Source organism: Mixophyes fleayi, chromosome 5 (genome assembly GCF_038048845.1).
Source record: "Mixophyes fleayi isolate aMixFle1 chromosome 5, aMixFle1.hap1, whole genome shotgun sequence".
NCBI lineage: Eukaryota > Metazoa > Chordata > Amphibia > Anura > Limnodynastidae > Mixophyes > Mixophyes fleayi.
Window position 1 is genome coordinate 48,764,105 of NC_134406.1, and position 24,633 is coordinate 48,788,737.

Below are 24,633 nucleotides of genomic sequence, written 5' to 3' on the forward strand. Positions count from 1 at the left end.
CTAATGGACTATGATGTTTATAGGTTGTTTTATTTCATTGATTTTTTTTTTTATATATATATAATATATAATATATTACACCCTCCCTGTCATGTTTGATTCCACGTGCTGTTTTTATTTGGCTCCTATGAGTCAGAAGATAAAAACAAGCTGTAGAGCTGCTGATTGGCTAGAACAACAATGGATGTTGACATTGAGCTGCGTAGTCCTTATTGAATCACAAAGCCCAGTTGATTTAATCAATTCACTCTTCTTTTTCTTTAGGTATGTTAACAATTACAGACTTCATAAATATATTGCATCGATACTACAAGTCTCCAATGGTGAGTACCTTCATTCAAGAGCAACTTACCCAAGGAAATCCACACACAGAATTTGGGCAGAGCCCCTGACCTCTGACTAGACCCATGTTATGTCCACTAGTTTTGTAACTAATAGCCTTGTGGAGCTAGGTACAAATAATCTACAATTAAATACCTTGTGCCACAGCACAAAACCTCATTTTTGCATCTTGGCGCAGATGGAGATGTATTCCTGTGCGTAACCCACATTTATTAGGAACACCAGCATCACAAGGAGACAATGTTACCACTTTTTTCACACAAAACCATATGGTTGCCTGTTTTAGAGTCTTGTAAAAATAAGTGCGATTGTACATTACAGCTAGACCTGTATTCTGAACTGTGAAGTAACTGTCAATACTGGATTTTACAACAACCGGGGATGTGCAGTAGTTTTATAGAAGTCCCTAAACATAAATAAATTAATACAATTTACAGATCTGTCAAGGTATTGAAACTTTACATAGAACGTAAGATATTTCACATTGTACATTTGTGTTGCGCAGTGCAAACTATTGTACGTGATCAGCCATTTCAGTTGGAGGAGAGGCTGACTGCAGTGTTCCTAAATAAGATTACTGTACAGGAAGTCTGCTGTGTGCAGGAAAATATCTCCCTCCCAATCACTACTTATCCTAAATATCTTCAGTTGTGATAAGCTAACTTGTATTTGTAAGTTTACAGGTACTTTAATACCACAGTCCTTTGTAATTTATTTTGTCATTTGTAACCTCCCCCTATTTATTTCTCGTTACAGGTACAGATCTATGAGTTAGAGGAACACAAGATAGAGACGTGGAGGGGTAAGTTAGTTTCTTTATCATAAGTGCAGGTTTTAACAGATCATGAGCAGAATCCCTTAACTCACACAGCTTGTTGGGGTGCTTAGGTGGAAGATTGAGCCTTTAATGTATCTAGTCATGAGTGTGAATTAATTGGATATAAAAACTGATAGGCAATCAAATCAATTTAAAACATTTTGCATTTCATTTATTATTCAATTATAATTGTTGCAAATAAAAGTCCAATAAAGTATATTATATCTGAAGTACACATTGTTTTATATTTGTTTTCTGACATAGAGGGGATGCAACATTAAAAACTAAAATACAGAATAACTGGACAGTAATAATCCAGGTTGTGTGCTAATATTTTTAACGTTGGTTTGTCTTTGTAGAATTGTATTTGCAAGAAACATTCAAGCCCTTGGTGAACATAACTCCAGATGCAAGGTACGGATATAGCCTAACAGATTTTTAGTCCTCACAATTGTGTTTTGAAAGAATGGTGTAACAAGTATATTTTATAAAGCATAAGTGTATAAGGCAGGGTTTCCCAAACCCAGTCCTCAGGGCTCCCTAACAGTGCAGGTTTTCCATATCTCCTTGCTGGAGCACAGGTGTATTCATTACTGACTGACACAGTGTAACAGATCCACAGGTGGTCCTAATTATGTCACATGTGATCCAGAAAACCTGCACTGTTAGGGAGCCCTGAGGACTGGGTTTGGGAAACCCTGGTATAAGGGATCTTTTGATGTGTGTAAGTTCTGCAGTGTTGTGTTCTGAACGAATTGTTCATTAACTGGAGGCAGTACAGCGATCCTTCATGCTAGGTTATGGTTTATACAATTTCCTTCAGTAGGAACCAATGGTATAATTAGACCCAGCAAAATACATTATTGACCTGTGCATGGTTAATGCCATCTTCAGAACATTACGTGTTTGGGACACTGGATCACTGGCGTTGTGAAACGCTGTTTACTTGGTCTGACTTCCAAGATCACTGGAACATGAAGACCGATCTGGACAGATATGAAGAGTTCTGGCTTCTGCATGTAGACGTACTGTACGATGCCCATTCCGTGTTATCACACCTGGTGTAACCCAAAGAGAAAATATGAGAAACACACTATTAGTTAAAATTACTTTTTATTTTTTTTTCATGCAGCCATGCTCCAAAATCAGAAATAGTTATAGCCAGTATGATTAAGCTAAAACGATTGTGGTCTCCATAGATTCTGTATTAAAACTAGGCAAGCAATCCCAAATCCTGACTGTCCAGGTTTACCCATTGATTAAGTAAAGTTCCTCTTTCATAATTTTTTTTTTTTTTATTATTATTTTTATTTACATATACCTACCTTGTGATTTACTGGGGTTCAAAATTGTTCTTTAGAAAACACAGCCACAAATACAGTGTTATACTGTTTCCTTATTGTTAATCCAATTCTGAACTTTCCAGACATTACCTCTTATTTACTTGTGCACAGTTTTTAACACGGAGGATAGTGTAAATTATACAAGTGTATGTTGGGGTTTTTTTCTGGCCCATAAAACGATTACATAGTACAGTGTACCATTCACCAAAGTTTCACACCAGTGTGACAATGATGCTGTTTGTTTTTTGAGCATGGTTGTGACGATCTTGTATAATTGTGTAACACTGTTTTGTTTTCTACAGTCTATACGATGCAGTGTACTCACTGATCAAAAACAAAATCCACAGATTGCCGGTAATCGACCCAGTCAGTGGGAATGCACTTTATATACTTACCCACAAGCGAATCCTCAAGTTTCTTCAGCTGTTTGTAAGTAAGATAAACATGTTGCCTTTTTGCGATTGTCTATATATAAGTTGAAACTATGTACAAAAAAATAAATAAATCTGGAATCGTGGCCTTTAACGTCATTCGTCTAGACACATAACTACAGCTCAGCTGGAAATAAGTCTGCAATGTAACATGCATGACTCTAAGCGTCTTGGGAATACAGTCCTGCTCAAAGAAACACTTTCTCATAGACAGTCATTGTAACCCTCTTTTTGCTCCAAGTCTACATCCTTTACCTGACACCTGATTGGGTTCATTTCTATTCCTAATGATTGACAGCTGAAGCAATGACATTTGAGCCGCAGAACATGAATTCCCCCTTCCTTTGATGGTAGCTATTGCCTATTGCAAATATTTATAAGCACATTCTGTAGATCTGCAATATAATGAAAAATGATATGGTTATAAGCTGGAATATGTAATCAAATAGCTCTACACTTAATATAACTTTTCTCTAACCAATGTTCTATTTTCATACAAGTGACTAGCATACTGATAATGTCCAGCATTGTTCAATAATTGTGTGTAAGCTGCGTAGCTCTTAGCTGTAAAATGTCATGCTGGCAGCTACTGGGAGTACCCCATCTTCTGCCAACTCTTGTGGTATTATTGTGATAGCATGTCATAGTGTAGATTGTATTATAATGTGTAATAATAGGATAGCACTTTATATAATCTGTTATTGGTGTCAGGGGAGCATCAGGGAGCCAGAAATCTGTAATAACTTTTTAAAGGCTTTAAGTATGACAGCTTACAGTCTGATTGGGCCAAAACAGGGGAGGCAGGCGGACAGTGTGCATATGCCTCCCCCAGTTATAGGGGTACTATGTGTACGCACAAAACCCAGGATTCTGGTTGGTCACCAGGAACTGGGCTACATACTGTACACTGACCACCTATATCGAACACTTGCCCACCAGGGGTTGGGCGATTTTATAGATATTTATATAAATATATAGTAAATAGCAACCTATCGAACACTTGGCCACAAGGGACAGGGCTATATATTGTGTACTCCATATACTAAATGTACTTCAGTATATTTGGGATATTTCAAAAACTGATGACAAATTTTGAATTTCAAAGTAATAATAATAGTTTATTTAGTTGATAAAATATATAGTGTTTAGAGATGTTCACTGACCCCCGTGTTCTGGTTTTGGTTTTGGATCTGGATTAACTTCGGGTTTTGGTATTGGATCCCTATTTTATTTCTATAATCCCTATTTTATTTTATTTTTGCTAAAATAACATAATTTTGCTTATTATTAACCTCAATAACACTAATTTCAAGTCATTTGCAGTCAGTTTTGACCACCTAACAGGTCTCAATATTATTTTCATACACTTTCAAAGAAAGACTGCAGCGACCTGGCTGGATGCTAAGTGACAGAGTAATGAAACAAACACACGGCAGTTCATAGCACATCTAGGAAACATTGCCATGCATCAGTGGCAGAAAAGAAAAATGGTGCAAGAAGGAATTGTCCTTGGGCCCTCCCTCCCACCCTTTTATGTAAGATATTGAAAAGGACATGTACAGTTTACAGTGCAGTGCCACTTTTTTGGCTGAAGTGCTTGGATTGTTTGGGCCCCCACAAAACAAGCTAACAATGGGCTTAAGGCACCTTAGCAAACAGTGCTGTTAATGAACTCTACTTGGCAAGTCATGCACCAGTGGAAGCAGTTCTTGCCAGTGATATGAAGAAGGCCATTGTCATGCCTGGGCATAAGACCAAAAAATCCACCTCTTATGTGTGGAATTATTTTTACACAATTCCTGACAACAGTTGTCTAGCCATTTGTAGCATTGTAAAGCCACAGTCAGTACAGGTAGAGACCTTAACCATCTAGGAACCTCATCCATGTTACGGCCATTTGAAGCGAGTTCAGGGAAAGCTTTTGTGAAAATCAGAAACTTATGCTAAAAAATAACAGCAAGCAGTCCAGCATCAGCTACCTCCCTTCTCTTAGCTAGATCCCAGCACCTGCAATCTACACCCCCAACACCTTCATTGTCAATATCCTCACAAGTGATCAGAGTTAGTCCAGCATCCAAGTTTCTAAGGCGAGATGACTCCTCCGCTATCCAGGACTCCTCAGGAAAATCCCTGAGCGTTAGGACCACTGCTGCTGTTCCTGCTGTTGGGGGTGGATCTTCAACCCAGAAGCAGCCCAAGAAGAAGACTACTAGTAGTTTACAACAATTGACTGTTAATCCTTTGCAAGAGGAAGCAAGTATGAAAGCTGTCGCCCAGTCGCAAAGCGGATCACAAAAGCCATGGCGACTATGCTAGTATTAGATCTGCGTCCAATATCCACTATTAATGCAGCTGGTTTTAGATAGTTACTTGAGGTCTTGTGTCTCTGTTACCAAATTCCATCACAACACCATTTTACTAGAAAAGCTATTCCTCACCTCTACCAGAAGGTTTGTAAAAATGTAATTATTGGGCTACAAAATGCCATTCTACCCACTGTACACTTAACCACAGATATGTGGATAAGCGGAACTGGGCAATCTAAAGATTATATGACTGTGACAGCCCACTGGGTTGGTGATTCGCCTTCACCAGCAGGAACAGCAGCAGCATGTACCCAAGTACGTCACATTTTTTCAGAGGCGGGCTACTCTGTATCATCTGCTTCACTAAGAGGCATTATTATTATTATTTATTATTATTATTATTATTATTATCGTAAATTTGTACGGCACCACAGTGCTCCACAGCGCCGTGCAGTAAGGAAGACAAGGACATACATAACACAGGACATACGTACAAGGCAGACCAAATGAATGGAGACATGAAAACAAAGGGTATGGAGGACCCTGCTCATTAGAGAGCTTACATTCTAAAGGGAAGAGGGCACAGTTGAAACAAGAGGAGCGAGTGTGGCTCAGAGTGGAGATTGGGATAGTTGTGAGGGTGCATTAGTGTGAATAGTGTTATCGAGGATAAGGTCACCTCTAAAAAAGAGATGGGTTTTCAAAGAGCATCTAAAGATTTGAAGGCTGTGGGAAAGTCTGATTGAGCGTGTTAGGGAATTCCATAAGGTGGGAGCAGCACAAGAAAAGTCTTGAAGGCAGGAGTGAGAAGTGGTTATCAGAGACGAGACAAGGCACAGATCAGAAGTATTACCGCTGACAACCTGTTTGAAAAACTAAGAGATGTCATTGCAGCATAGCTTATCCTGCTTGGACTCTCCTGAGGATATGTGATATCTGATAACGCCACCAATATTATTAGAGCATTACAGCAGGGAGAATTCCATCACATTCCCTGTTTTGCACACATAATCAACTTGGTGGTACAGAACTTTTTAAAAAATTACAATGACATGCAGGAGATGCTGTCTGTGTCCCGAAATATTTAGGGTCATTTACAGGATACTGCAACATCATGTAGGAAAATGCAGCAGCTGCAGGAATAATAGAATTTAAGGGGAATGTACTTTAGTCCAGCTCAGTGGAGAATACTTTTCGTGTTGTGCAAGGTGCTGAAAGCACTCAAAGTAGTCACCTGTCAAGAGAGTGCAGACACTGTTAGCTTGAGTCAAGTGATTCCCCTAATTAGACTTTTTGAAAAGCGGCAAGAGAAATTGAAGGAGGAAATGAAACAAAGCAATTCCGCTAATTATGTTGGACTTGTAGATTAAGTACTTTATTCACTTCGCCAGGATCCAAGTTAACAACATCTTGAAATCGGATCATTACATTTTGGCAACTGTGCTTGATCCTAGGTTTAAGAGCTATGTCTTCTTTCTTTCCAACTGACACAGATCTCAAGAGATGCAATGAGCTCCTGGTCAGCAAGCTGACAGCTCAAGTGGTACATGACACAATGACATCTCCTCCTTCAGTTTCTCTGGAAATTGCTGCTAGGAAATTCGCTTTCCCAAGACACCAAGTGTTGATACAGAGGATTCTGTACAACATTTTGACATTTGGTCTGGTCTAAAAGAGTTGCCCAAAAATCATGACTGCTCTTTCGTAAAATGAACTACAAATTCCATGAGGAAGGCCATTACTAGCAATTACATCAAAGTACACAGACTTCTGTGATGGTGGATTCCAGCGGGGATGAATTGGTATTGTTAGAGGATGATGTACACACTGATGAGTGTGAATATGCTGACAGTGTAGATTGCAGGTGCTGAGATCTAGCTGAGAGAAGGGAGCTAGCTGATGCTGGTATGCTTGGTAATATTTTGGGTTGAGTGGCATGTTGGCAATTTTATGTTTTTCTACAGTAAACTTTCACCTTTTATTAGAGAGGTGTTTTTTTCTTTAAAAAGGTACAAGTTTTTTGTTTACGTTTTGGTTTCCCTGACTTAAAACCACTATGCACTTGAACATAGGCTTTAGCACATGAGGTAGAGAGATTAGTATCATCATGACTGAGACTGGAGAGTTACAAGGACACTGCCAACCCTCTTGTTTCTGTATGAGCTACGGCACAGTAAATTGTCACTGGAGACTGTTATTAACACTGCCAGCCCTATTATTTAAATTTCTGTTTCAGCATCAAACACTGCCACCTCTCCTATTTCTGAGTGAGCTGTGGCACAGTACAATGTAACTGCAGATTTTGAAGAACACTGCCAGCTCTATTTCTATTTCACACTGACAATTGGCAATGGATCTCTCCTGAATGCCACTGAAGACTTTGAAGAACACTGCTACCCCTCCTCTTTCTTTTCTACCTATGATTCTGCCCAACTGCACTAGAGACTGCCAAGAACTAACCCTTCTGTGTCCCTCTGTGAAATGGCGCTGGATCACTGTGGAGGGCGGTACTTATAGAATCCAAAACTTGCGAGATCCGACGACGTAACAATGACGTTTTGCCTTGTTTTCAATTCGAAGAATATGCGAAAGGACTCTGTACTCTAAAATGCTAATTTGGGATATGTTCGGTTCTCGGGGAACCGAGCCTGAGCGTCTCTAATAGTGTTGTGTTGTGTGTGCAGAATCGGAACTAGCGAACAGTGGGCCACAGTGCAGGTAGGCAGGAAGGAGGGAACCAGTGACCCCTGCCCTTTCAATCTGCCGTTCAGTGGGTCCCATTATCTCCATGGGCCCTGATGCGCTGCATCAATAGTAGTTCCACCACTGGGTATGTGCATTAGTCATTCTATAGTCGGTAGTATAAAGATGTTGACCACAATCTGCTTTATTTCATGCTTAGATAATTTAGCAGAGCCCATGTCTCACACATGACCGTGAACAATTTGTCATGTCTCACATATGACTATGCTCTCGGCCAAGTCATTAAAAAACATCCATTTTATAAGGAACAAAAATAGAAAATGTGGAGAAAGTAATTCCTAGAGAGTAGAACACGGGGGGGGGGGGGGGGGGGGGTGTATTTGGGATCAGGGCATAGGGCAGACTGCTGAGTCGGAAACTGCACTTCGCAGCAGTTCGTCCCAGACCTACATCAATCCAGAACCACAGTCCCCATCATATTCAGCTGGTTAGTACGGTTATGCTGCTGAATGTCAGCAACATGGGTGATGTGATCCCACGGCGTCCCACTCCCCTAGCCTGTGCGCACAGCATCTGAATTAGTTTATGAATTTTTTTGATCAAATTATTTTTTGTTTTGTTTTATTTATTTTTTTATGGACATTTGTTAAGAAATAACGAGCTGTCACTGTTTTAAGCAATATTTCAAAGCATCTTACACAAACTACAATAGAATGGGTTTGCTACTTATTATAAACTGATATATGTCTCTTAGTTTCCATCACTTGATCTACAAGTTACCACACAAAATCATAGTCTCGTGCCTTGGAATCTGCACGGTAAACATTACCGACCTTTATAAAGTAATGAATGGGTGAATGGTTTTGTTATGTAGGAGTCTAGCAAGGTGGTACACAATAGCAATGCTGAGGGATTCTTTCCTTATGTTAGAAGTCTGATACTCTTGTAGACAACATACAGATAAGGGAATTCCTCTCCTTGAGCTGCTGAGCAGTGAAGAATGAGTGGCACAGTGACCGTGTAGGGCAAAGACATTGATCTTGGCCCGGGCTTTCAAGTCCAAGAGAGCAGGCTGCCTCTCCTTATCAAGCAAGAAATATCATATTAGAACTAGGTCCTGATTAAGGGCTCCGTCTGCCTAGGCTAATGCGCTCATAGCGCCTCCTCACCTTTCATGCCAGGCTAATGCACGGGAGGTAAAAACAAAAAGCAAGCTTGTCCTTAATTTAAAGTCCAGCTTCCTTCACCCCCCCCCCCCCCCCCCCCCCCCATTAATACCAAAGTTGATGTTCCTGTGTTTTCAAAACTCTCCTCCACTTGTCTTTTCAAATTGGTCATGGCAATCTTTGTCACTCAAGTTTTCATTAAAATCAAAACTGTATAGCAGAACAGAGGCGTGAACCAGCGCTACAAAGGGTGAAGATATGAAGGGGGAGGGGCTGTCGTGCCTGTCGCCATCCTTGTCTCTCCTACTCGCTTATTCTCAGCCTTTAACCATGGGAATACGTCAAGAGTAAAACCGTGCTTGTATTTCTTTGGTTTTCTGTTTACTGTGGTGAACAACTATTCTCTTATATTTTGAAATGTTTTTCAGGTCATCCTTCTTTTACAATTTTTTAAAAATTCACACATTCCATGCTGTCCTCCTCCTACTCATCTGATAAAGCTGACATAGTCCTAATGGTCCCTCCTTGATCAAAGTTTTAATTATTAATAATATTAATAATTTTTTATTTAATGAATGTGTCGAAATACCAGTTCTGTTTTTGCGCGGTTGCAGTTGGAGCCCATATGAAGAGGTTACCCTTAAGTGCTATATGGGCTTCAAAACTTTGAAAGAATCACTTATGATTAAAATATTGCAGAATTTCCAGATATCCTTGTTTTAGCCTATATATGTGCTTGCTGTTTCAGGTGTGCTTCTGCCCTTTTCAGTGTATTAATACAGTCACAGGAAGAACATGTTTTGCTTCTTTAAGAGCTTCATCAGAACATATTGTTCTTGTACGTTGTCATCTCACTTTAAAGGGACGCACTTTGCGTCTACAATATTGTATGGTGATTAATCGTCTCGTTTATGGCCCCAGCGTTTGTGATTAGGACAGCGCTACCTGACCAACCAATCAGGGGCGGATCTAGAGAATACTGCTACCCTTTTTGACATCCCAGGCTGCCGGCGGCTGCATACTATGTGCAGGTCCGTTCAACAGTGACAGGCAGGGACAGCGTGCTGCCCGGATGCTCTGATTGTGTTTAAAACACAATCAGAGCGGCCGGGCAGCACGCTGGCCCTGCCTGTCACTGCTGAATGGACCTGCACATAATGTGCAGCCGCTGGCAGCAAGCCCCTGCTAGGGGGGAAGCGATCGCCCCCCCCCTGGATCCGCCACTGCAACCAATAGTGGTTCAAGTAATATAGCCACAAAGTTTTCTATGCTTTTATGATTGCTTGTTGGTTTCAGGGTTTTCCTTACCTGAGTCCCATATGTAGTCTGTGTATTAATGTGGAGCCAAATACCTTTACTAGCCTTAATCTATTCCTAGATCATAACATAGAACATAGAACATTGAACATTCCTAACCCATTGTTTCTCCACCATCTCAAATTTCTTGTGTCCTACCATCTGTGCTCAACACACTCCTCCTCTTAGTAAATTCGAAGATTGGAAGTTTTCCCAACATAGTTTGTCACTTTTATCTAATGGATAACATTATAGATAGAAATTGTACGTGACTAGGATAAGAATACACGGTATATGTGAAGGAGATTGTCATGTGACTGTTACAGCAGTTATCTTGTCACATGTTTCGTTAGAGATAAAATTCAATAAGCCGGCTCATTTTATCTAGTGAATATGAGTGGTGCAGGTCATTGAATCGCCTTTCCCAGTTTTTTTATCTTATGTTTAATACTTTGGTCACATACCTGATGCTGGATTATTACTGTGATTATTTGCCATACTGTTTCCTTTTGGTTAATTGACACTGTAAGCAATGGCGAATGCCTTGGTTCTAAATGGAGAAAAGAGAAAGCATATATAGTACAGTAGTCTTAAGCAACAAGTAGCTTTTTTCAGCTACTTTTGAACTACATCTCCCAGCAAGCTCTGGTAGTTGCAGCTACTACGCTGTTTACTGCTAGTGCAGTCTGGGAGCTGTAGTCTAAAGACCGCTAGGAATCCACATAACGGAACTTGCAGAACAGTGTTGTTCCTGATTGATGCAACTTGTTTGCTTAATGTGATCCTCATTTCAAGTGATGCTGTTTAACTGTTCCGGCTAAGTGCAGTGTGGAATAAGGTTATACAGCCAGTGTTTTTTGGGTCTATTTATCTTCACTGTGGTTAATAGCATTGTTATCTTTTGCACCCACTATAAACAATCACTTTACCCTTGCACCGTTTTTTTGGTAAATTTTTACGGTGTATAGAACAGTATAATTTAACCTTATGAGAATGACAGCATCACTATATTGTGGACATACGCTTAATCATTAATGTCTTATGATGATATGTCTGTTTACTAGAAAAATTGCTAAAATATGCTAAAATCACATAAGTTTGCTCTTTTTTATTTTATTCTACATTATTATTTAACCTCAATAACTCATTTCAAGTCATTTGCAGTCAATTTTGACCACCTCACAGGTCACAATATTATTTTCATCCACTTTCGGAAAAATACTGCAGCGACCTGGCTGGATGGTAAGCGACAGAGCAATGACTCAAACACACGGCAGTTCCTAGCACATCTAGGACACATTGGCACAAGCAGTGGCAGAAAAGAAAAGTGGTGCAAGATGGAATTGTCCTTGGGCCCTCCCACCCAGCCTTATGTTGGATCTTAAAAAGGACATGCACAATTTAGCAAACCAAGCACTTCAGCCACAAAAGTGCCACTCCTTGTGGCTGAAGTGCTTGGTTTGTTTGGGTCCCCACAAAACAAACAATGGCCTTAAGGCACCTAAGGTAACAGTGCTGTTAATTAACTCTACTCTGGCCAGATGTTGTCGTCATCCTCCGCCTCAATATCCTAATTAGCACCCTCGTCGGCTACACAAATATCCCCCTCATCCTGTTGCAATTCCAAAGTGGCATCCTTAATTGGTGTATCATCAGCTACACTCTGGCTGTTCAGGCACACATCTGCAGAATGCTGAAAGGGGCCTTCTTTATGGGTACACTATCAGAATGGTCACAAACATAGCACTTGTGGATGGACTCTCCTCAGGGATTGGTGTCATTTCTGAATCTGAACATACATTTTCCTCTAACTGCCTAACTGGTTTCTTCCAGCTCGACTTTTACACATAAAAGTATTTGGACACCACTTTTGGAGTCCGAATGACAAGGTCTTGCTTGCACACGACTGACCTTACAAGAATATGCCTCAGTAACCGTTTTAGATCTCGCACTCATAGAAAGGCGAAGGCCTCATTCTTTCTTTGACACTGCGTGTGTATAATGGCATGTTGGCAAAAAAAAAAAATTCTGCAGATAACTTTGCCTGGATTCCAGCTCTTTTTTTCTTGACCAAGGTAAAGGTTTTTTTTTTTTACATTTTTGCTTGCCAGACTTAAATACACTGTACTTTTACATAGGCTTTACCAGATGACGTACAGGGATTACTATCATCATGACTGGTGGCAGCAGCTGCTTGGTGCTCCTGCTTTTCGTGTACTGCTGTGGATCCATTTTGATAACACTGTACACTTTGACTGCAAATTCAGAAGAAAAGCCTGCAAGGACTAGTATTTGTATTTCAGCAATGACAATTGGCAACGCAGCTCACCTTTTTTGTGTTACCTATATAACACGGTAGCATTTGACTGCAGAATTACACCAACCCTGACAGCACTATTATTTGTATTTTTCTGCAATGAGATTTAACACTGGAGCTATGGAGCTCTCCTGAATGTCACTGTACTTTCTTTAACACTGCTACCATCCTCCTCTTTCAATTCTATAACTTTGCCTGCCCAACTGCTCTACACTCTGCTACCTCTGTGTCCCTCTCTCAAATAGCACTAGATCGCCCTGGAGGGCGGTATTTATAGATTCCATAACTCGCGGATCCAAGATCCGACGACGTCACAATGACTTTTTGCCTCGTTTTCGATTCTGACTCTGCTCGGTACTCAGATCCCCTAAGTTCGGGTGTATTCAGTTCCAGAGGAACCGAGCCTGAGCATCTCTAGTATAAACACACACGCAGCCAGAATGTAAACAGTGGGGTCTTATCCAATGAGAATCATTCGGGAGGCGGGATATGACCTCTAATAGGCTGAATTGACAGTCTATCTAACACGCCCCAACTGAAACGTCACTAGAGGAAAATAGAGCCTTTGTGATATGTATTACTACATGAACCAATCAGCGGACAGTTGCTAACTAACGTCGCCAAGCTGGGGTGAATAGTAATGAAGGCAGCGTGTTCGAACACTATAAAAAGCCTGAAATCTCTACCCTTCAGTTGGTCTTGACAAAGCTATTAGTGAAACGCCATGTTTGCTACTCCACTCCTTTACAAAGTATCTAATAACTTGACCCTCTTGCTGTCTGTCAGAATAACATGGCTCATATTAACAATGAATGAATGAGTGTTAAACTTCGTATGTATGTGTTTCTGAGCAATAAAAAAAAACCACGGATAGGAATCGCTTCTATCCTGTGAATCCCTGAGCAGCTCATTGGTCCCTTGAGAACGAATACCAAGGGGAATGAAATGTAATGAGTGTAATATGTATTAGGATATAGCAACTTAAGCAGCTGATTATTGCTGTTAGTCCATACTTGCCAACTCTCCCAGAATGTCCGGGAGACTCCTGCATTTTGCGAGAGTCTCCCGGGCGAGTGTGGCAATCTCCCGAATTCTGCCCACTTCACTAGGAAGTGCCCCACTTCCTAGTGAAGTGGGCAGAATTGGATCCCAAACGGAATCGCAGCGTTTGGCCCCGCGTCATTTGGGCCAAATGACGCCTTTGCGTCATGCCGTCACAGGGGACGGGGCCAAAATGACGCTATTTGGGCCGTCATGCCCCCCTCCACTGGCTGGCTCCCGGAAGGGAGCTGAAGAAAGTCGGCAAGTATGTGTTAGTCTGCTCTTAAAAGGTGAATCAAATGCTATAGGACAACAGCGTGTTGCCTGTACAATAGAGCAGCATTGGGACTATATATTTATTAATAAAACCTTAAGTAATATATGGATAATCTAATTGGGCAGATTTAACCCTACAAGAGAATTATCCAGGATAATTTATTGTAAATTAAAACATCAGACACACACATGGTTTAAAGTACCTTTATTGAATGGTCAAGAATGTAATTATATATGACAGTCAAGAAAGACGTGGCAAATAAGCAATAAATGAGGATTACAAGTTAATCACATTTTATACAGAGTAGTGACAAAGTTTGGCAGCCACAAGTTGCTATTTTAACATTTGATATAGATATATTTTGGACTTTTATTTGCTTTTTAATATTTTGCTAGGTAATATGATTGCAGATGATAAGAACAGAAATCTTTTATATTTTTAATGTGTAACCGTAAAGCAGAAATGCATGTTTAAATGTGGGAAAATTGTAAACCATGGACGGCCCCTTGTACACACGTTTTCTTTCCTTTTCTCCTTGTCTGTGAATAGCCATGTGTGGGTGCCCCCACCCCGTATCAGTTATATTTATATTATTCTGATGGACTACTAGACAAATTATGGGGAATCTATGACTTCACTCAGTGCGGTGTACAATTTTTTGATACAAGCAGAAGTGTATCATTCGGTCACAAAATAATCCTACAAATTGTGTAACAATCTGGAGAACCTCGATTTTATAGTGTTCATGAGATCTGGAACTTTGTACTAAAATATAGAAATGATAGATTAATAGTAATAACTAACCACAATACTTTCCGGGACTGCATAAAAATAAAATGGAATGTATAAAGTGACTGTAAAATTTCTATTCTATCACCCTGAGCTGCTGAGATTACAGACCGATTACAGCCAACCTGCACTAAAGAATACTGGAGTGAACCTGCTGAGAAAATGTTTTCGTGATAGATTAAGGAAACTACGTGCTCAGGTCGTTTAGCCTGATCGATGTTGTAGAACTTCTCCCTATACATCAAAGGGTTAATGGCGGCAATAACCCGCGCCCGGTGAAGTCTTTGCATTGATAAGCCTATTTTAACAAGTATGGCAGCAGTAATTGGTCCACTGCAATACCTGTTCCTTTATCTCAGCATGAAGATAACAGATTAAAATCATTAAAAAATGCTTCATCCTAAAGCGTTCTTTTTTTCATGAATAGTTTTATTTGTTGATAGATAAGCCCTTTAAAACTTTGGCCTGAACTGTACACACTAGTGTAAAACCCCTTGTGCGTACATTAAACTTACCTCAGAAATTACATACTTCTTTGTCTTATAAATAGGTTTTCTTTCTTATTTTGTATGTGTTTAAAAAAAAAATGGTTCAGATATTCTACATCCAACTTGTTTTTTAATGGGAAAAGTTCACGTTATGTAAATATGTAATTATATTATTACAGCGAGTGCAAAAAAACCTGTGTTTTTAAATATAAATGCAGCGTAAAAAGCAGTGATGTATTACTCCCTGTGCTCTGAGCAGGAGACTAGTGTATACTGTATAATGAACAGAATGAGGGCAATGCAAAGATCCTCTGTTTATACTACTATGGCAGAAGGCCAAGTGGGCTCTGGTTTAAGCAGCTGCCCACAGGTTATGTGGCACTGTAATAAGAGCATGTGTCCAGGATGGGTCAGACTCTCATTAAAATGTCTGTGCATGCAGTCTTAGCCCCTTACTCTTCTACATTGTTTCTTGTTTCAGGTGTGTGAAATGCCAAAGCCTGCCTTCATGAAGAAAAACTTAGAGGAACTTGGGATTGGGACATACCACAACATTGCCTTCATTCATCCCCACACTCCCATTATCAAAGCTTTGAATATATTTGTAGAAAGACGAGTTTCTGCTTTGCCGGTTGTGGACGAGTCAGGTAAGACGCCATCTGCTTAAAACCTCTGGCTGCTGTATGCAAATGAGATTCAGCAAAACCTGTATCTTAAAAAGAAACACTGGTTGATAGAAAAGAAGTAGTTTTTTCCAGTTGTCTGAAAGAAAATGACCCAAGTTGTTGTTAATATTTCCAGTTATATGTAGGCCGATTTCAATGTGAATCCTGATACAGTCGCACAGATGGATCTTTCCTACCAGTGCATAGAATGTAGTGTAACAAATATCATTAGCGGGGTTAGTGCTGATATATGAACCGCTACTGTGTAACTCTTGTGAGTCTCGGAGTGGTCATAGACACTCCTCCTGTTGTGGGCTTGTGCTTAATAACAGCCCAGAGTGTTCGGCTGTGGCCAAATGCTGCCGCACTGTGTAAAACAGACTGGAGCTTAGAGAAACGGCGATCTCCGTTTGGCAATAGAAATCATTACAGACCGGGCTCCATCATGAAAGCCAGCAGTACAAGCTTTAACTTACAATCCAATCGGCCTAACCAATAACTGACCAAGAAGAAGATGAAGCATTGAATATCTTTCCATACAGTCGGCTTAAACAGAGTATAATTTCACATCATTTATAGGGGCTGGCATCTGCCCCCCCCCATGCTGGTCCCAGAGTGGGCTACCTTGGGGTGGGTCACTCGGCTGTCTGCATTTTTTTTTTTTTTTTTTTTCTTTTAAATTTCATAACATTTTTCGGGCATCTCCTGTTTAGGGATAAATGCATTTCAAATATAATTTGGGGGACATCTGTGAATAGTTATATGGTGATGCAAAACATGACCTTTTTCGTAACCCCATCAAGCAGAAGAAATTTACTCATTTGTAACGCTTGAGCACTACATTGTTACATATCAATATTTTCCTTTTTATTTTCATTCTAGGAAAAGTTGTAGATATTTATTCCAAGTTTGATGTCATTGTAAGTATTTTTTCCACAACTGTAATACATGTTAATTGCCTTGCATACCCTTTCTGCCTATGTGGACTAGTTTGCCTTATTCTTTTCAATAGAATCATGATTATGAAGTGGATACTAAAAGGAATTTCCAAAATTCTCCTGTACACCAGTACATACCATTTGTGAGATATACCAGTCCCTAATAGTCATTTCTACTGAGGACCTCTGCTGGACACTTGGTGTAATGCAGTAGCAGTGCAGGAACACCATGGAGCCAACACATAGGGCTAATGGTAGCTGGCTCTTTGGCAAAAATCTCTTGAACAGTAAAGTGGGTCATATTGTTGAGTAGAGAATCCGAGCCACAAAAAACTCTGCTTGATCTTGACACATTCCTGTATTTTAAATTGGTTTAAATTTGTGCGCTTAGATGGTTTCTACTACTGACCTATGCCCTTGATGGCAGCAAAAATCAGAATGTCCTGTATTCTGTAAATATATCTCAATATTAATCCTCAATACAGGTATCTGTACTGTTTGTTTTGCTAGTATGAAAGCAGTTCTGGTATAAATTAACATGTGGTATCAGAAATAGCTTGTCTATTTAAAGTTACTTGCTACCCTGCCAAAGGAACAGAAATGTGCCAGCAGGGTTTATAAAAAAAAAAAAAAGAAGGAACTTCATGAACTGAAATGTATATGCCACAGGTTTCTCAGCCATTCCTTTTACCTAGTGGAAGTGGCAAATAATTGAATGCACTGAAAGTAGGTGAAAATAGAACAGTTGACCTCCAATTTTTCTACACCTTTATATGCATTATGCAGTGGTTGTATGGGTGGGTGGCCAATTTCACATGACCACTTTCCAATTGTACCTTATGCTCAATACTTTATTTTTTCCAGAGTAGCTGGAAAATATAAATTTGTCCAAATGTTTTTTTATCCTGCCAGCTTGGGTAAAAGGGGCATAAAAAAAAAATAAAGTTCTTAATTTCAGGACCCCAGGTTGGGGTTCAGTTTACTTTATTATGTGTCTTGACAAAACCAACTGAAAGAAGCAATACCTCACTTTTACAGTAATTCAGTAGAAATACAGCCATAGACTTTCCTATCACTGATATGTATCTGTATTGGTAGTTCTGCTCCCTGGTTTTCTTGGTTTTTGTATTGTGGGCACTCTTCTATTGTTACCGCCTTATAATTGAAACCATACTTTTAATTGACAGATGCATAATTCATTTTCAGAACCTTGCTGCTGAGAAAACGTATAATAACTTAGACATCACCGTGACACAGGCACTGGAACACCGCTCACAGTATTTTGAAGGTGTAGTAAAATGCAGTAAGCTGGAAACACTGGAGACTATTGTGGATCGAATAGTCAAAGCAGAGGTAAGATGTTTGCACCTAATAGAAGAAACAAGATTGCGTTTGCCTATTTGCTTTGTATTTCTTCCCCATCCCCTGTGTTACTGCTTTTAGACACCAGGTGGCGTAGAGAGCAGACATTGCAATGTGTTCAAGTGATAACCAATGCAGCTAAACTGCACCCAACGTGACTGTATACAGGGGCTGGCTGGCAGACTTTAGCCCGGGGGCAAGCACACAGCACTGGGCCATAAGTAGCAGCCCATTCTTAAAGGGTGGTTTTTGGTACCATATATATTTATCAATATAAAAAGAGGCTATTTTAGTGTTGCTTAAACCATCAATGCTTTATTATTTTAAATGATACATCTAAAATAATGAATACAAATAATGCAACAAAAAATAAACCTCACTTTATATTGCATTTTATTTATTTATATATTTCTTTTTTTGCATACCTGGCTGATTATAATGGGGTATATATCATTATAGCAATAGATTATAGAGTAATGTTTAGATTGTGAGCTTGTGAGCAGGTTTCTCTTACCTCTCTGTCTGTATGTATCACCCAGTATTGTCTTATTAATGTTTGTTCCCAATTGTAAAGCGCTACGGAATTTGCTGGCGCTGTATAAATAAATGTTGATGATATTACAGTAGTGAACACAGGTGCTGATTTATCAAAATGCTAAAAGCCCTTTTACTTTAAAAAAAACAGAAGTTTTTGCCAGCAAAAGGCTTGTTTTTGCTTCGCCCTATATTCTAATAGGGTTATTATTTGTTTTAGGGTTAACCTAAAACAAATATTATGAGGTGTGCTACTGGTAGGAGGAGCAGAGCACTAGGTGTCAATCTGACACACTGGCCCAGAACTGGATTAAGGCTCTTGGGGGGCACAAGGGATTATAGACAGGGGGGCCCCTATGATGTAACATGGTTATCATTTTAGACAACTATACAGGCAATGCTGTGTGCACTACTGTTAGGTGCATGAAGCTCTGCCTTTACAAGCAGTACAGTGTGAAGCGGGACATACCTCCCAACTGTCCTTGTAGTCCAGGGGTCAGGGAACTTTTTTACCTTTTACCCCCAAATATACTTAGATACGCTGACGTTGCCCCCGATTTGAAAGGAAGGAAATCATATATTATTAATTATTGGAATTCAAACTTTTATTGAATATATTCAAAATTTCTTTGAAAGCTTCAACTTCAAAACTTCAGGTTTTGAAGAAATGATGTTGCTTAATTTTTAATACAAGAGCATCAATATTGGAACATTTTGATGTCAGAGCAATTTGGATACAGTCTTCAGCATTCAATCAATTTCTCTGCTTTGTTTTTATGTTCGTTAGAGTGGAAAATCCTTGCTTGCAAAAGTAGGTTGTTGCAAAAGGCAGCAACTTTTTGACTGCCTCCTCATGTGCAAGTTTGAATGCCTTTGCAGCTGTTGACATCCAAAAATATGACAGATCTGCTTTGTTTTCAAATGCAATACGTCTTTGCATCGAAGCTAAAAGAGGTGTCTCTGCTAACCCTTGGGGCTCTTCTGGTACAACAGCAATTTCACATTTAAAGGGGTCTACAATCCAACTGACAGCATGTGAATCGGCAGCATTACCCCCAGGATTTTCATTTTTACCCCATTTGGGGTAATTTACCCCTGTTCCCTGACCACTGTTGTAGTCGGACCAAATCCTGACTAAGGGAAAAAGTCACCCAAATTCAGGACTGTCCCACCAGATTCAGGACAGCCCCACCCTCTCCTACCTGTTTTTGTCACTTTTACCACTTGTGGCTGCTGGTGTCCTTAGATCAGTTGCTGCTTGTCTGGATCCATGGAGGCTCTTTGGTGAAAAAAAAAAAAAATGGGTATATGAAATTTAGAAAACTTCAACCATCCCCGGCATTAAATCAATAGATCACACACGTTTTATAATTAGGACCCCCTCCAGCCCTGACATTAACAGTATTCACTTTTAATAAATAAACTTATTTCCCTTCAAGCAAACAGCCACAGCAATAAATTAAATAGCATTTTCGTTTAATAAATATAACCATTTTCCACAACCATTCCCTACATTAAATAATTCATATTCGCATTTAATAAATAGCACGCCTCCCCAAACTCAGCCCAATATTCAATTGATAGCCCCAAACCACCCCAGCATTAAATTAAAGGTCCTGTCACCTCACTTTAAACAACTAATATTGTGATGGTCAACACTAGTTCTTGTATAATCAAATGTTATATTAAGTCTATTATGATTGGGTAAATTACCAAGGAATGGTACCAGATACAGATGTTCTAAGTCTGTTATATTTAGATATAATAGAGGCAGTGGTGTGAAAATACTTTTATTGAAATAAAACTACATTAACATTTAAAAACACCATGGTAAAATGATTCATAAACAATATTCATAACACTTTATACACACACTGTCTGCCACATGCTTTACACACACACACACACACACACCCTCTGCCACATGCTTTACACACACACGCCCCCCTCTGCCACATGCTTTACACACACACACGCCCCCCTCTGCCACATGCTTTACACACACACACGCCCCCCTCTGCCACATGCTTTACACACACACACGCCCCCCTCTGCCACATGCTTTACACACACACACGCCCCCCTCTGCCACATGCTTTACACACACACACGCCCCCCTCTGCCACATGCTTTACACACACACACACACGCCCCCCTCTGCCTTATGCTTTACACACACACACACACGCCCCCTCTGCCACATGCTTTACACACACACACACACGCCCCCTCTGCCACATGCTTTACACACACACACACACGCCCCCTCTGCCACATGCTTTACACACACACGCCCCCTCTGCTACATGCTTTACACACACACGCCCCCCTCTGCCACATGCTTTACACACACACGCCCCCCTCTACCACATGCTTTACACACACACGCCCCCCTCTGCCACATGCTTTACACACACATCCCGCCCTCCCCCAGCATTCATAGCTTTGTAAATACATTCAAGGGAGACGGACTTTTGCTGGTGTGTAAGTATCAGGGACCCTGACTATGGCACATGTTGTGCGACCCCCACAGAACTGCTTGTTTGGGAAAGGGGAGGGATAATAAAGGAGCACTGGAAAACCTCATAGATAGATAGATAGATATAATACAGGTAAAACTTCAAAAGTTTCTGTACAAACGTTAGTGCTCCTGTAGAAAGGTACATAGCATGTATGTGTTCCTGTAGAAAGGTACATAGCATGTATGTGTTCCTGTTGGTTTTTTGCCTATGGACATTAGAGAGGGCTTATTGCACAGGCTGTTTTGTAGTGCGATCCTCTGACGTAACTCCGTGTCACTGAGATGAACAGTCTACACTGGTCTCTCTCAGTGAAAAGACTTTTTCCCAGGAGACAGGTTTCATATTGATCACATTACTCACCTCTTCCAGTACTGTTTATAATAAGTCATCTTCAGTTTCCTGGATAAGCACTGTTATATTTCATCTATTTATTTGGTTGCTGTTGTAATCTTCATTAGTGCAATACTATAACTAAATAACATTATGGTTGACCGTCCACCCCCAATAGAATTACATGATTACCTGTGTGATCACTGTGCGAAATGTATTCACTGCTTTTTTCCCACTTTCCTTATTGTTATAGGTGCATAGACTGGTAGTTGTGAATGAAGCACATAGCATTGTTGGAATTATATCTCTCTCAGATATTTTGCAAGCACTGGTACTGTCTCCAGCAGGTATGTCTTACAATGTTTCACTATTATCATCATGGAGGTAGAACAGATGTATGTTTATTCTTTTCAAGTAAGAACAAATTGAATGATTTATTTATGTTTTTTCTTGAAGGAATTAACTTCATATTTGCTGTTTTATTAGTGTTTTGTACACTGTGGCTAATGCTTCCGTGGTGTTTCTATAAAATTGATCAGCTGCATTACATGAGAAATTAAAACACTTTATATGGTCCTCTGTAGTGTGTTATTTAACATGTGCTAAGGCACTTTGTAGTTTTAAGTGAATGCTATTGTATTTGACTAGGGTCAGATCCAGCGGCGAACATGGTACCTGGAATTACAAAATTTAAGGGAGGACTGAGTGATGCTGGACAACCCTCCTGAGGCCCCTGCTGTGTTCTTTTCAGTATGTGCAGGGGCCAGCACATGCACAATGAAGGCCCAGCCTAGAGCAAACAGGACTTTGCATTGCAGGGCCTCCCTCACTTCCGGGCCCTGTAGCGGCCGTACTCTCTGAACAGGTTTTCTAACTAGTGGCGTAACTATAGCCAGTGCAATCACCTTTTCATGCTTACTAGTTACACACGGGTGGGCAGGAGGTGAAGTAGACAGGGCTAGAACCTGTACCCAATCAGAGTGTTGGAATATTAACAGCCACACAAAGTATTTCAGCTCCATTAAGTCCCGTTCCTGTATGTCAAGGTGTATCCAACCTGAGCATGTTAACAGCATATACTAGTGATAGAACACACCTTTTATATGACCTAAAGTTCACCCATTTTTATTACTTTGTTCTATTGCAGGTGCCAAAAGGAAGGAAAGTGAAGCAGACTGACCCACCTGAATCTATTATCACGTTTTTTTTTTCTAGAAGAACTTGAATGATGGTTTTTGTGTGTCAAACTTTTGCCTGGGCAACACTGAATGCAATGGATGGGCAGAAGATTGATTTGGGTGTAAAATGATGGAAGTAATGGCACAGGGTCTTCCTGGTAGCCGTTCCTCCATGCCACTGAGGCGGGAACACATCCAGTGGTGATGAAGCATATTTATTGGTTTATCTGGTTATCTTTTCCTCTTTGGTGTGGCATATCAAAATACAGATCTTGGCCTATTTTCATACATCCTGACTGTTGGGTACGTTGAAAGTTTATGCACAGGCCTGGTCCTAGGTGGAGTGCAAGCTATAGATAATGCAGGAAACAATCATGTATGTGGTGGACGGGGTTTGGAAAGTTAGACACCGTATTGAATGTGAAAGTCTTTGGTCTCCAGGATTGCACCAGTTTTCATGATACTTAAACCATATACTGTCCGAGAGACGTAAAGACCACTCTGGCAGCAAAAGCAGCTACAGTTACTTTCATATGTAACCAATCCTAACTTAGACTTTTAGATGTATATTTATCAATCCCTAAAGATAATAGAAGTTTTAAGATATAGGCCCAAAGAGCTGCATAGTCGAGAAAGTACAACGTTGTTCACATTAGCTGTACAACCATAAGGAACATGACCTGTCTGGGCTAGAGAAATGTGTATCATTGGTTGGCAGTAAGCTGCATAGCTGTGTTTGGTATCTTCCTTACTGGTCTGACAGCACAGATGGCTATAGCTGTATTCTACATCTCACACGTTCGAATAATAGAATTCCCTCATTGCTCTATGTAGACACAATATACTGCATCCTTTCGGCAATGATGACCTTCAACGTCCAATTTAAAACACAGATGTACGAGACACTGAACAAGAATACATGTTTATTTTTTACTTTAAAATTTAAAAAATATACAAAGTTGGTGAATAATGAATGACTTCACCATATCAATAAACAGTTGATTATTTAAAAAAGAACGCATATTTCTTTCCATTGTTTTATCATGGCTTATAAAATGTGGCTTCAATTAAAAAAAGCTATCCTTGAACTGTGTTGCAGCTTGCTACAAAAACTGATATTCTGTACTGTAATGTAAATAAGTAGTGAGGAAACAAAGTGCCACCAAAACTATATATACAAAAGCTGTAAAATCATATTTGTAAGATTTTTGATTTCTGTTTTTTGTTTTTGTTTTTTTTGTTTATTATTTTCACATGATTTGCGGAGTGTATCAAGTTCTTTTAATGTCAGTGTGGAGAAGGTAAATACTATTTAACTTGCAGATCATTTAAACGTAAAGTTGTGTTGTCTGCAATATTAAAGGTGCACACACTTTTACAGGGCAATAAAGATACATTGTCTATCGTATTCTCATTTTGCATTATTTTAAATGATATAGCCCAAGCAAAACTGCTATTCTATTATATACACACATCGCACCTTAAAGCAGTTCTCCCTTGTAGGATGCAAAAATTCTCCCTTTTAAGGGCACTATTCTCCAGACCCCTGGGGAATGCTCTGTACATCTGTTCCTGGGGCTGCTTGGCTTGTCACAGCCCCAGCCTAACACCTGTATGAGGCAGGGGAGGGGTGGTGCAAGCAGGAGGACCAATCAGAAGCCACAATCATACATTTCACCTGCTGGTGGCTCCTTCCACTCACATATCCACTCCTCTCCCTCTGTGACCCTTTTAAAGTGGTGAACCTAAAGGGGGTTCCAGATTGGGTGGTAATGCAACTTTGTAAGA

General features: G+C 40.0%; 1 protein-coding gene across 5 annotated transcripts in view; it reads left to right on the forward strand.

The window, feature by feature from the left end:
- PRKAG2 (protein kinase AMP-activated non-catalytic subunit gamma 2) overlaps window positions 1-24,253 on the forward strand; it is a 257,853-nt gene extending 233,600 nt beyond the window's left edge. For all 5 annotated transcript variants that reach the window (XM_075212151.1, XM_075212152.1, XM_075212153.1 and 2 more), the window contains 9 exons: window positions 265-323; window positions 1,099-1,144; window positions 1,519-1,573; window positions 2,805-2,931; window positions 15,798-15,963; window positions 16,864-16,901; window positions 18,126-18,272; window positions 21,921-22,014; window positions 22,815-24,253. In XM_075212151.1, coding sequence (XP_075068252.1) covers window positions 265-323; window positions 1,099-1,144; window positions 1,519-1,573; window positions 2,805-2,931; window positions 15,798-15,963; window positions 16,864-16,901; window positions 18,126-18,272; window positions 21,921-22,014; window positions 22,815-22,846 — 764 coding nt within the window. In that variant the 3' untranslated portion in view covers window positions 22,847-24,253. The remainder of the gene's footprint in view (window positions 1-264; window positions 324-1,098; window positions 1,145-1,518; window positions 1,574-2,804; window positions 2,932-15,797; window positions 15,964-16,863; window positions 16,902-18,125; window positions 18,273-21,920; window positions 22,015-22,814) is intronic.
- The last annotated feature ends 380 nt before the right edge of the window (window positions 24,254-24,633 follow it).